This window comes from Elephantulus edwardii, unplaced genomic scaffold (genome assembly GCF_000299155.1).
Source record: "Elephantulus edwardii isolate Elephantulus edwardi_28Jun2011 unplaced genomic scaffold, EleEdw1.0 scaffold00012, whole genome shotgun sequence".
Lineage (NCBI taxonomy): Eukaryota > Metazoa > Chordata > Mammalia > Macroscelidea > Macroscelididae > Elephantulus > Elephantulus edwardii.
Window position 1 is genome coordinate 29,439,866 of NW_006399762.1, and position 14,058 is coordinate 29,453,923.

At 37.7% G+C, this 14,058-nt stretch overlaps 1 protein-coding gene across 1 annotated transcript in view; it reads right to left on the minus strand.

The window, feature by feature from the left end:
• Nucleotides 1–14,058, minus strand: part of AIMP1 (aminoacyl tRNA synthetase complex-interacting multifunctional protein 1) — a 45,982-nt gene that overhangs the window by 12,789 nt on the left and 19,135 nt on the right. The window contains exons 2-4 of the mRNA XM_006881154.1: nucleotides 11,010–11,165; nucleotides 7,571–7,785; nucleotides 4,844–5,012 (exon numbers count right to left, since the gene is read on the minus strand). Coding sequence (XP_006881216.1) covers nucleotides 4,844–5,012; nucleotides 7,571–7,785; nucleotides 11,010–11,165 — 540 coding nt within the window. The remainder of the gene's footprint in view (nucleotides 1–4,843; nucleotides 5,013–7,570; nucleotides 7,786–11,009; nucleotides 11,166–14,058) is intronic.

The following is a 14,058-nucleotide window of genomic DNA, read 5'->3' on the forward strand; positions in this document are numbered from 1 at the left end:
GTGACTCTGGAGAACATTATGCTGAGTGAAGTATCTCAGTCACAAAAGGACAAATATTGCATGGTGCCACTGTTGTAAAACCAGACTGACCTTGGGGTTGGGGAGAGACTGAGAATGATGGGTTCAATAATGTACACCTCATTGAAACAGAGGAGGGAGAAAACTGTTTAAAAGGGATATGTTATTGGGTATTTTTGTCATGACAGGGGTTTAGAATGAGGGCTACATAGTGGAGTGGACCTGGGGAAGGGTTTATAAAACAATGAAAGAATTTTTCTTTTACTTTTCCAAGAGCGTAGTGTACTAAGGTGGAGGGTTGTGAGGGGAGAAAATTGCAACAATGAATGAATGGAAATCCAAAGTCTCTGTAAATTTTTACTAAAATTAATAATAAATTTAAATTAAAAAAAGAAATGAGGCAGTAAAGCAAATGACTGATTTTTTTTTACATTAAATGATGTATTCATAGCAAATACTTTTTAAGAAACACATATGGCAACTATAAATGGACCTCACCTGTCAGTCTGCAGAGGAATCAGACCGACTGCATTTGTATAAAGAACAGCTGGAGAAACTCAGCATTAGTAGTTAGAACCACACCAAGTGCTGACTGTCGAACAGACTATCAATCACTTATATATGCTAGTTCAAATTGAAACAGATCATGATTAAAACAAATCCACAAGAAGTTAAAATACAACTTTGAGTCTATTCCACCTGAATTAAAAAAGTTAACTTAAGACAAGGTTTGAATGATCGAAGACCAGAGGAGCTTTGCCATGAAATCAAGGACATCATCCACGAAGAGAGCAAAAGGCCACTACAAAAATAGAGGAGAAAGAAAAAGCCAAAAAAGGACGTCAGAAGAAACTATGAAAATTGCATCAGAACATTAAGCAGCCAAAACAAAGAGAAGAGATGCTGACATAAAAGAGCTGAACAGAAGATTTCAAAAGGCCACTCAAGAAGACAAAGCAAAGTGTTGTAAGTTCACGTGCAAAGAACTGGAACCTGAAGAATAAAAAGGGAAAAACTTGCTTGCATTTCTCATGTTGAAAGAACAGGTGTGGGGGAAAAATAATCAAGCCTGAAGCATTGAGCCGAAATACTGAAAGATGCCAGGGGCAAAATGGTGAATGATCCAAGAAGCATTAAAAGAAAATGACCCTAGCTCTTTTTACATATGGGAAACATGAAAAAAGGAATTCTTAGGAGTATAATGGGACATGTCAATGGAATAAATTCAGTAAGTAGTTGAATCAGTGATTGGAAATAAAATTACCTATTAGCTGAAACTTTTTAAACTATGGATTGATTCAGTGACTGGGATAATTGGGATGGGAGTGTCAGAGACAGTGCGATTGGCACAGGACAGAGCGGAGTTTAGGGCTGTTGTACATAGGGTCGCTATGAGTTGCAAGCGACTCGACGGCACATAACAACAAAAACAACAACAATTAGCTGAAAGCAGGGAGTACCAGAGGAATGTCTATCTGTGTTTCATTGATTATGCAAAGGCGTTTGACTGTGTGGACCATAACAAACTGAGGCTGACTCTGAGAAGAATGGGAATCCCAGAACATTTAATTGTGCTAATGCGAAACGTATACTCGGACCAGGAGGCAGTATTCAGAACAGAGCAAGGAAACACTGCATGGTTTAAAACTGGAAAGGATATATGCCAGGGATGTGTCCTATCTCCATACCTTTTTAATCTTTATGCAGAACAGATTATCTGGGAGGCTGGGCTGTATGAGGAGAAGTGTGGCATCAGGAATGGAGGAAGATTCATCAACAATCTGCATTATGCAGATGACAACCCTGCTTGTTGAAACTGAGGAAGACCTAAAACACTTGCTGCAGAAGGTCAGGGACTGCAGCCTTCAATATGGACTGAGGCTCAAGATCAAGAAAACCAAGATCCTCATCACTGAGTCAATTGGCAGCATCTGGATGGATGGTGAAAAGATTGAGATTGTTCACAGCTTTAGTTTGTTTGGCTCCACAGTCAACACTCTTGACACCAGCAGCCAGGAAATTAAAAGATGTACTGCGATGGGAAAGTCTGCTGTTAAGGACCTCTCCAAAGTACTGGAGAACTATGGCGCCACTTTGGAGACTAAGGTGTGCCTGATACAGGCCACAGTCTTTGCAATCACTTGCTATGCGTCAGAGAGCTGGACAATGACTAGGGAGAAGAATTGATGCTTATGAGTTGTGGTGCTGGAGAATAGTATTGAATGTACCACAGACTGCTAAGAAAACAAATAGGTTCACCCTTGAGAGGGTTAAATCAGGCTTCTCCTTGGAGGCAAGAATTCTGACACTTTGTCTGACATACTCTGGACATGTTGGAAGGTGGGACCGATCCTTGGAGAAGGACATCATGCTTGGGAGGGTTGAGGGACAGTGCAGGAGAGGAAGACAGTCTATGAGGCGGGCTGATTCAGTGACTGGGGTAACTGGGGTAAGCGTGTTGGAGGCAGTGAGATTGGCGCAGGATAGAGGAGGGTTTAGGGCTGTTGTACTTAGGGTCACTATGAGTCACAGGCAACTTGATGGCACATAACAACAACAAGATACAAACATAGAAAGAAAAGTTGAAGTGGTTAAGATCTAAAACCATATGCATTTCAATGTTCAAATGTCACAAAAGTGGAGAAGTATTAAAAAAGGTAAGAAAGGAAGTTGGTGAAGCAGTAGAGGACTAAAAACTAATCATAGGTAACTAAAGGAAAGTTACTGTGATATTGACTAATTCAAGTGTTTTACTAGGGTTTAGAAATCTGATCAAAAAATGGTTTCTGAGAAATGACAATAGTAGAATGAAATATAGACACTATTTTAAAATAGAAAATGAATAAAAAAATTAAATAATCTTATATATTACAAACATCTGCTAATGAAATCTTAAATTCTTTTTTAAAAAATCTCAATTATCAATAGAAAAAAGCATAAGCATAGAAGTTAAAAGGTTTACACATAAATTCTCACCTTGGACTACTTTTTTAATACCTTTGTCAGCTAGCTATGATACTATTTTCAAGTTATTTCTGCTTGGTGGTTTAGGGACCAGTCATCACATTTAAAAACAAAAATTTATAGTTTCATATGTTCAAATTTTTTATAAGTGTTGGTGGGTGGAGAGGATTTTATGCATTGTTATAAAAATATTATTTGGCATCTTTTAAAAGTATGAACATTTTTGGCTTTGCAGTTGGAGAAAATAACTATTAGGGTATAAAACCCAATGCTGAAGTACTCAGATGCTAATCAAAAGATCGGCAGATTGAAACCATCAGTCACTCTGCGCTTTAGGGTAGCTATGAATTGCAATTAATTGAGGGCAAGGAGCAACAACAACTGATTTGACTATCTAAAGTCATTCAGAGGTGTTTCTTCGATATATAATTCAGATTGGAATTTTCTCAAAACACAATTTACAAAAAACGTTTCTAGACTACATGGTAATGTTTCTATTCAAGAAGGAAAGACATACGCGTGCATTCAAAGTCATAAATACTTGAAAATCTCATTTTAACAATGAGTCTGCTCTTGATTGAGAAGAGTAGCTGAGTTTCAAAGAATTAAGTCATGCTTTTATATATATGTATTTTCTACTATGCCAATGTTCACATTTTTTATATTCTGAGAGTCTCTTCCTGGATATTAGAAGCAGGAGTGGCACCTACTTCCTAAATAATATGTCTCTGGAAACTCTATGAACTTTGATAAATGTTGAGAGTTGTAGGGGGGATTCAGGCCTTTTGTTCATAAGGTCACTATGAGCCGTGCTTGACCGCAAGGCAATCAACAACCACAACAGGAAAGGAAGAGGGTCAGTGAAAGAGGAAGGCTTTCAATGAGATAGAATATAGGATGACAGAGTGACAGGAGCAATGGGCTCAAGCATAGAGGAGATTGTGAGACTGAAGCCGGATAGGTTCTGATCAGCTCTTCATAGGGTAACTGAGTCTTAGTTGACCAGACTGCACTGAAAACATAACAATATTCTATCAGCAAACATACTAAATGCACAACTCATTGTTGCTGATGTGATTCTAACTCCTTAGCATTCTTACAGGGTAGTGAAGAACTGCCTAGTAGGGTTTCCAAGATACAAGTTTATGAAAGAAGCTCTTGTAACACAGTAAACAAAATGTTAGTAGCTTGAACTCACAAAGTACTGTGTAGAAAAGTGATGTAGCATTATGATAATTTAAAAAAGGCTTACAGACCCTACATGTAGTTCTTTTGTGTTCTGTAGGGTTGATTTGAACTGGAATCCACTCAAACAACAGGCTATTTTTTCCCCCCACTTTTTAATCTTAAGAATTGTTCCCCGTCCTTTGTATTTTAATTTGGGTTAAAGTTTGTAAAACACAATGGTTTGCCAATCAACTACCCATACATATTTTAAGACACTATTACAATACCCAAAATATAACTAACCTCTTCCCACAGTCTCCTACGATTCTTGTTTCCATTAATCCCCCTTCTTGCTTTCTGAACTTTAAATCTGGGCAAATGCTGCCTTTTGATCTTAAAAAACAAAATAAAAATCTCCTACTGCTATCAAGTCAATCTTTAAGAACCGCCTACTGGGTTTCCAAGTCTGTATTTTTATGTGAAGACTGTTTATCCTTCTCTCTTACAGCAGCTGGTAGATTTAAATCATAGACAAAGTACTCAAAATGTACTTGCCTAGGTCAATTTTACTAAGTATTAATAGTGGTAAGTTGTGAGTCACATATCAAATGAATTTTAACCTTAAATATTAGAGGCTCTCTTTTGAGAACAATGATTCTCAAACTAGTTTAAATAATTAATAGTAAGTACTTACCAGGGAACGTGTCAAAAGTAATTCTGTCTCCAGGAACAGATCCATTAGGAGGAGCCAAGATTTCAACTTTCTCTGGTGAACTAGCACACATCACCATGGCCTGAGATAGTACTCCTCTCATCTTGGCAGGTTTCAGGTTGCAAAGTAGAATCACCATACGATTTTGCATCTGTGTGAAACATAAATTGGTGATTAAAAATATAAAGAAATCTAAAATAACCTTTATCTAGAGTAGATTCAAGCATACTTAATATGTTAACTATAAAATGTTCTTTTGTGGACTTACCTCTATGTGGCCAACACCGCTGCTTTGAATGCTACATAAACATTAAACCAAAGTTCTAAAATAACAACATGACAGCTGAAAGAACCTAGGTCTCTGAATTAAGTATTCTTGAATGAGTAAATTAAAAAATAAACAAGCGAAAGAGACTTAGTTTTGAATTTTGGTTCATTTACTAGAAGTGACAAAACTAAAACTGGTTTCTTAAAAATGAAGAAATACTACTGAACACTGCGATTTAAATGTATGACTATTTCTAGAATGTATTTTAAAAAAATAGGTATCTTTTTTAAAAAAAATTATTATTGTGTGTGTATGTGTACCATCAAATCAGATCTGACTGGTACAGGAGGAGATTGCCCCTCCTTCTCCAGCAGAGCATCTGGTGGATTTGAACCATCTACCTCTGGGATTGCAGTGTAGCTTCTTGAAACTAGGCCACCAGAGCTCCCTTAGACAGGTATCTTTAAACTTGAAATGTTATAAAGTATATTCGCTGGCCCTATGGCTAGCAAAAATAGGAAATAGTTTCTTTCAACGGTTTTAAAATAACAAAGTAGAGAAATAGCATTGCTGGGGGTGGTCGTGATAGAGCTTTCTAGATAAAAAATGTCTGTATAAATAGACTCTGTTTTATGGAATACTCCATTAGCACCATCTTGGTGAGGTGCTCTGGTGGTATAGAGACTAAACACTTGGCTACAGGTTAAACATTTCTTTTAGCAGATTTTCTTACCACTCTGAAGGGCAGCTTCTGGAAGAGAAGACTTAAACAACTTACCAGAAAAGGTTAAGGCTCTAATGTTGTCACTGCTGTGAGCAGAGTTCATTTTGTTTTGACTTACGGTGACCCTATGTACAACAGAACGAAATACTGTCTAGTTCTTCACCAAACTCATACCTGTTGTCTATGCTTGAATCCACTGTTAAAGCCATTGAGGTAATTCATCTTGTTGAGGGCCTTTCTCTTTTTTTGCTGACCCTCTAACTCTACAAAATATGATATCCTTTTCCAGGACTGGTCCTTCCTGGTAATATGCTCTGAATATAAAAGACTTAACATTCTTCATTTTCTTAAATTTTTGCATAAATGTCACTTTCTCTACAAGGATGTTTTAGGTCTTGTATAAAATGGTAACATCCTGTGGGGAGCAAGGCTCACCATCTCCTTGATTTTTATTTTTTCCTCCTGCTTTGTACTTGTACTTATAAGTACCTCCTTGGTACTTATTTAACATAGTAGCTGTTTCTGCTTTAACAAATTTCTGATGTCTCTGTAAGTTTTATCTTTACAAAGATAGACATTTTTGTTTTGCTTTTTTCATTTCAATTAATTCTTGTTAATTAATTAAAGTAATAAATCCTGTGTCTGAGGAGTCCAAATGATGCAAATGAAGCTAACTGAAAAGGCTGGTGGTTTGAATTCAGCAGAAACTGCCTGGGAAAAAACACCTGGCAATCTAATCCTGCAAAGATTACAGCCTGGGAAACTCTGTTGCTGTGGTTGAGTACCACAGAGTTGGAACCAACCCACAGCTGACCCTCCAGTGTGTTTTCAGAGACAGTTAATCACATGGGAGAATGTCCATCCTTCTCTTGCTCTAAGAGGCTGTTAATTTTGTCTTTTCAACAGCCGTTAGTCAGAATCAACTGGACAGCATACAACATTATCTTGTGTCTCGAATAGTGCCTGGCAGGTTGCAGGTGCTCAAATGTAAACAGGAATATGAATGAATGAATAAAGACTTTGTTACAGTTCACAAAGCCAAGATACATCAAATATGACAAGGAACAGCAACCCTTGTTCAAAATGCTCAGTAATGGTGGCTGGGCACCATCTAGTTCGTCAAAGACAAAGGTGGTAGCTGTTCATGAAGGCAGTCACACGTTTCATAATTCCTCTCCTCTTCTCTCCTTTCTTGGCAGTTAAATGCAAGACCAGGTATGATGACTTACAGGGCCTCTAAGAAGCTTTAAGATCCTAGGTATTATGTAATGGAGAAGGAAGTGGGACAGAAACATTAAGAGGCCAATTAACTGGGATGTTTCATAAAACCATTACCCTAAATCTTATAATCAAGGATTGAAATCTCATCAAGTTTTTGGTTAAACATTCATTTCCATTCTCAGCAAATATATACCACAAAATGCATGTCAATTTAAATTTTTACACATGTATATTTTATGGACAACAATGATAATAATTAGCTGTTAACCTTACTCCTTTTTTTTTTAAAAAATTATTTTATTTTATTATTTTCTGTACATGTACCATCAAATTGGATCTGACTGGTACAAGGAGGAGATTGCCTCTCCTTCTTCAGCAGAGCATCTGGAGGATTTGAACCGTACATCTCTGGGATTGCAGTGCAGCTTTTTGCCCCTAGGCCACGAGAGCTCCCAACCTTACTCCTAATCAATGTAATTTTGGGTACATGAGTTACCTGTTCCAAGGGAACGTGATTCACTAGGCCACTGACAACTGTTCTTGGGGTGGTTTCTCCAACATCAATTTCTTCCACATACAAAGAATCTGCATCAGGATGTTTTTTTGCAGTGACAATACAACCTATTCTGAGATCCAGACGGGAAACATCTACCGGTTTAGAGTCAGCACTTCCTGCTGCTGACTGCTGCTGTTTTTTCTCTTTTTTCTCTGCTGAAAAATATTTATGGAGAGGTAAATATCAAAAGTAAAACATGAGATGAGTGGTTCAAATGGTAAAGTGCTGGACAATTTTTTTTTTTGTGCTGGACTATTTAACTCTAAGTCTGTCTGGTGATTCAAAATCAAAAGGCGTCATGAGAGACAGGCCTAGCAGAATGCTTCCAAAGGCTTTGAAAACCCTATGGAGCACTTTTATTCTGCACATATGGGGTTGCCATGAGTCATAATCAACTTGAGGGCAACTAACAGTAACACTATAAAAAACCCCACGCTATCCATTTTTATGAGTGAAAAAAAGACTAAAAAAAATATTGTAGTGTGAGTCTTCAGAGGGTGAAAATTATAATCTTGACTCATTAACATAACAAAGACAACCAATTCCCAAATAGGGATGTAACTGTAGGCACAAGAGCTAGGATTTATAACACATTTTTTGGGGGCAAGTATACAATTTAATCCGTAACATTCCACTCTTTGACCTCCCATACCACAATTCATGTCCTCCTCACATGCAAAACACATTCACATCATCGTAAAAGTCTTAAATCAACTCCAAGTTCAAAACCTCATCTTCTGAATCATGCACATCAATGTGGGTGAGACTTTAGCCATATTTCATTCTGAAACAAAAATTCCTCTTCCATTTGTGAAGCTAGAATACAAGTTATCTGTTTCTAAGCAGGGAATAAATTTTCACTACAGGAGAAATGGGAGGGGGAAAGTGGTAATGGATAACAAAAAAGTTCAAAACACCACAGAATATATTATACTACTTTCAAGGCTTGAAATAAAACTGTTTTCTGGAACTATATGGGCAATGGCTCTGCTGTCAAACTCTGAGTGTTGGCCACATTCCTTGATTTTGGGTGGAGTACTCTAGCTTCAGTTCTGCTTTGTAGACCCTCTAAAATGGCAATTCTGAACGCTCAGCTTAAGACAGACTCATTCTCCTAATCAGAGTATGATTCTACCCTGTTGGCCTCAGCCGCACACTGTTTTGCCCCTTGGGTATGGCAGCTCTAACCTCTTTGGGGCAATCGTCAACAACAGTCTCCCTGTCCGGCACCCCCCAGCCCCCATTTGAATAGTATTCTCGTTCTGGAACTAAACTTACAAAGATTCAGTTTGTTGAAGCCTAGGAGGCTTATTTGAATCAAAAGCCCTGCTGTATACAGTGTTCTTACCAACTACTTTGCTCTTTCAGCAATGATTCTCTTTTCAGGGAAAATAAGAGGTGGGGTTTTGGGTCTGTGTCCTCATTAGAGAACATCAAGAAAGAGAAACAGACAGCAATCTTTTCATTCGTTTTTTTGTCCCCTTTCTGTCACAGCTGGTGGGTTTTCTGCTGTAATAGCTGGAAACATACATTGGTCACAAGCTTAATATCTTTAACATAGCTATATTATATTCCCAGTAAACATTCGAAAATATGTTCTTTATACAAAAGGACTCTGCAAGTCTTGAGGTTTTACTTCCGTTATGTTCAGTTCTTTATTAAGCCCACCTTTTCCTCACATTATTCCATTAATGGATATAGAAAATGCATTTGAAAGAATTCAATACCTTTTCCTTCTAAAATCGTTCAAAAAAATGAGAAAAAAATTTTTCAACATAATGAGAAGTACATACACAAAGCCAATGCCCAACATTACTCACAACGGAAAAAGACTTAGGCATTTCCCTTATGAATAGGAACCAGACAAGGATGGTCTTTATTACAAATCCTATTAAAAATTGTATCCTAAGCCTAGCCAGAGCAAGAAAGTAAGAAAATTAAAGACATCCAAATTGGCAAAAAGAAAGTAAAACTGTCTTTAGCTATAGATATGATCCTATATAGAGAAAAATCTCAAAGACTCAGAAAAAAAAAAGTACTGCATCTAAATGAACAATTTAGCAAAGTACCGGATTAATATACTACGTAATTAATACAGATTGCTCTGCAGTAACAGGGAAAACTCCGAAAAGGAAATAAGGAGACTTAAACTCTCACTGCTGACAGTAATCTAAATTGGTGCAACCACTATGGAAAGCAGCCTGGTGATTCCTTAAAAGGTTGAAAATAGAAATATGATTTGATCTCGCAAACCTATTACTAGGTATATATCCTACAGAAGTAAGAGCTATGAAAGGAACTAATATGTGCACACTCATGTTAACTGCAGCACTGTTTACAGTAGCATAGAGATGGAAACAACCTAGCTATCAACAAATGAACAGCTGAAAAAACTAAGGTGTATTCACACAATGGAGTATTATGGAACTCAAAGGACAATAAAGAATTCAAGAACTACTACCTAATATGAACGAATGTAAAGGAACTTTCTGTGTGATGTAAGTCAGTCACAAAAGGACATTATGGTATAAAATCATTATTATAAAACATTAAGGAAAGGTTTACATACAGAATCATTCTTAGATGGTTATAAGGGTTGGCAAGGGAAGAAAAGGGGAGTAAAAATAAATAGGTAAACTGAGTCAAAGAAAAGGTTACATACAAATTTCTATTATAATTTTTATAAAACAAAATTAATATGGATGATTGAATAAAAAACCAGAATCATTTGTAAACTTTCCCTGAAATTACAATTTAAAAAAAAAAAGTCTTACCATATTTAGTTACATAAGTTCTAAAAAAAGACTTTTGACTTGACACTGGGCTCTATTACTTACCAAGTCATGATCTAGGACAAGTTGTTAAATCAATCAAGGATGAGGTTCCTTACTTGTAAAATGATGATCAATCAAAGGATTGCAATAAAGATTTTAAAAAATTCCCTTAGAATAATGCCTGACACAGAATACGTAATCAAAGGCATCGTTTGTATGTGGGTTAAATAATGGAGTGACATCCACTTCCGTAAATAGCTTGCCTCTGGAAACCCTATGAACCTGGAGAAAGGATGAAAGTCACGCACGCCAGTGTCGAGGACTTTCGTTCACAGGGTCGCTTGAGTCGCCTATGACTCGACAGCAATTAAGAACAACAACAAGCCTAACTAAATGTCAATCACTTGTAAGAATGAAATCTATGCCATGGAATTCCCGAATAAAAGCTTTAGGAAAAAAACTAGCTCAAAAGCTGAAGACTCTCAATATATTTGGAGATAAAGTGTTGTAAAAAGTTAGTTATCTTTTTGACAGCATTATCATTAGTCAAAATGTTAACATTATCTGACAAAACAAGAGTCAAATATGCTTAACAGTTAAAATACCTTTCTTGTCACTTTTTTCTTTCACCTTCTTTTCTTCTCCTCTGTTTATCTGTTCTTTAGTACCAGAAGATACGGTTGTTACTGGTGTAGATTGTATCACATTTTCAGAGACTGTAGCATCAACTTGCAGTTGCGATGGGATGGGTATTTGTTTTACTGAAACAGAAAATACCCTTCATATTAAATTTATAAACAAAAAAGAAATATATAGAGAAATATCTTTTGGGGATGTAACTTTCTAGTAAACTTATTTTTACTTTTTTTTTAACCTTAAATATGAACGATCTAAAGCCCTTAAAAATCTTATAAAGCCATTCTATACTGTAACCCAGAATATTTGACTGTGCTTATGTGAAACCTATACTTGAACCAAGAGGCAGTCATCAAAACAGAGGAAGGAGACACTGCATGGTTCAAAATCAGGAAAGGTGTCCGCCAGGGATGTATTCTGTCTCCATACTTTTTCAATCTGTATGCGGAACAGATCATCCGGGACGCTGGTCTATACGAGGCGGAATGTGGCATCAGGATTGGTTGAAGTCATCAACAACCTGCATTATACAGGTGACACAACCCTGCTTGCTGAAACTGAAGAAGACCTGAAGTGCTTGCTGCAGAAGGTCAGGGACTGCAGCCTTCAATAGGGATTGAAGCTCAACATCAGGAAAACAAAGATTCTCACCACTGGCAGAGACTATTAACAGTTTCAGTTTGCTTGACTCTACAATCAACACTTTTGGTACCAGCGGCCAGGAAACCAAGAGATGAATTGCATTGGGAAAGTCAGCTGTCAGAGACCTCTCCAGAGTACTGAAGAGCAACAATGTCAGGCTGGAGACTAGGGTGCACCTGATCTGGGCTACAGTCTTTGCAATTGTGTACTATGAGTCAGAGAGCTGGACAGTGCCTAGGGATGATAGAGAATTGATGCCTTTGAGCTGTAGAGCTGGAGAAGAATGTTGACTATAGCATGGACTGCTAGGAGAACAAATAAGTTTGTCCTAGAGAGAGTGAAAACAGGCAGCTCCTTGGAGGCAAGGATTCTGAAGCTTCATCTGAAATACTGTGAGCATGTTGCAAGAAGGGACCAGTTCTTGAAGAGGGACATCATGTTTGGGAGGGTGAAGGGACAGCTCAAGAGAGGAAGACCCTCAATGAGATGAATCGACTCAGTGATTAGGGTAATGGGAATAGGCCTGTTAGAGACAGTGAGGCTGGTACAGGATAGAGCAAGATTTAGGGCTCTTGTACATAGGGTCACTGTGAGTCACAAGTGACTCGACGGCGCATAACAACAACAACTTTTTAAAGAGGTAAAGTACATTCTTTCAGGAATTATTTTAAGGTACTAAAAACAATACAAACACATTGAACACAGAGCTATGGTGGCATAGCAAGTTTCAACATTAACCCAAAGGTTGTGAGCCTCAGGGAGTTTAAATGAAGAAGAGTCGGTAGCTCCTTCCTGTTGTGATTTGCTAGGATGTTGTTAGGTGCTGCCCAACTACATTCATAATGACCCTATAAACAAATCTTGCATCATGCTTATGATTTCTGATACGTTCAAACCAAGTGTTGCAGTCACTGTGATATCCTATTTTGCTAAGAGTCTTTTCTTTGGGTTGACCCTTTCCTATCATGATGTCTTTTTCCAGGGACTGGCCCCTTCTGAAGGTAAGACCAATGTGAGACCAAATCTCACCATCCTTTTCCTTAATGAGCACCTTGGTTGCACCTGCTCCAAGAGAGATGTTTGTTCTTTTGGTAGTGCACGAGATATCCAATACTTTTCTCCAATACCACAATCCAGAGCTATTCTCTATCTTAATTCCAAATTTCCTAATCTTAGATATCATCAACTCACATTTTTCACAAATAATTGTTTGGATTAATAGTTCTAATAATGGTATTTCTTTTATTTAGACCAAGTTCATATTATGACTTTCTTTTGTTGTTGTTGTTGCCGCTGTGTACTGTTGAATTGGATGAGACTGGCACAGGAGATTTTCCCTCTTTCTCCAGCAAAGCATGTGGTGGATTTGAACTGTGTGCCTTTGGGATTGCAGCGAAGCTTCTAGACCACCTAGTTCCTTTTTTATTTTCATACTATGACTTGCAAGATAATTCAGTAACAAAGTAATAGTCAAAGGTAAGCCAAAATAGTTAAATAACAATAGACAAAAGTGAGAGGCTTTCGCAATACTTTGGTCTCCTTAATTTTATAGTCATGAACTGAATTGTGTGTGCCTCCCTTCACCCCACTAATCTATCAATTTAGCTCAGCCATAAGTCTTAGGAGTTTGGCAGTGATATAATCACCTCTCTTATGTGGTCTGATCAGTTGTAAAGGGATTAAGGTGGGATATAACCCTCCTACTCAGGTCAACAGCTGTGATGTACTGGGCATTTCCCTGTATCCTCTATCTTATAAAAGAGAAAAGGAGAAAGAAACTAGGAGTGAAGGAAGGACTTGACTACCACCAAGATACAAAAGCCAGGAGGGGAGTCCATATACTGGACCCAGGGTCCCTAACTCCACCTGGAGTTCTCTAGGGATGCTGTGTACACAGATAATGATAGAATCCAGAGCGGAGACAAAGACGGAAAGCTTTCCTCTAAAGATAGCATTCTAAATTTCAAATTTTAACCATATAAACTTATGAGAATAATTTGACTGTTAAAATCATCTTCTGTTGTAATTCTGGTATAGCAACATGAGGTCATTAAAACACTGTAGGGCTGGAGAAGTGTAGCATTTGGGTCAGCATCTCACCACTCTATTGACTTTGACACCTGAGCTCCCTAATCCAGTTCCTATTGTTGTTTTTAGGTTCCGTGGAGTCAAATACTACCTATAGTGACCCTATGAACAAAAGAGCTGAACACTGTTTTATCCTGAACCATCCTCATATTCCTGACACACAAGAGCCCATTGCAGCAGTCACTGTGTCAATCTACCTGGTTGAGGGTCATGTTCTCCTTCGCCGACCCTCCACTCTTCCCAGCATCATGTCTTTCTCCAAGGAACAGACCCTCCTAGCAACATGCC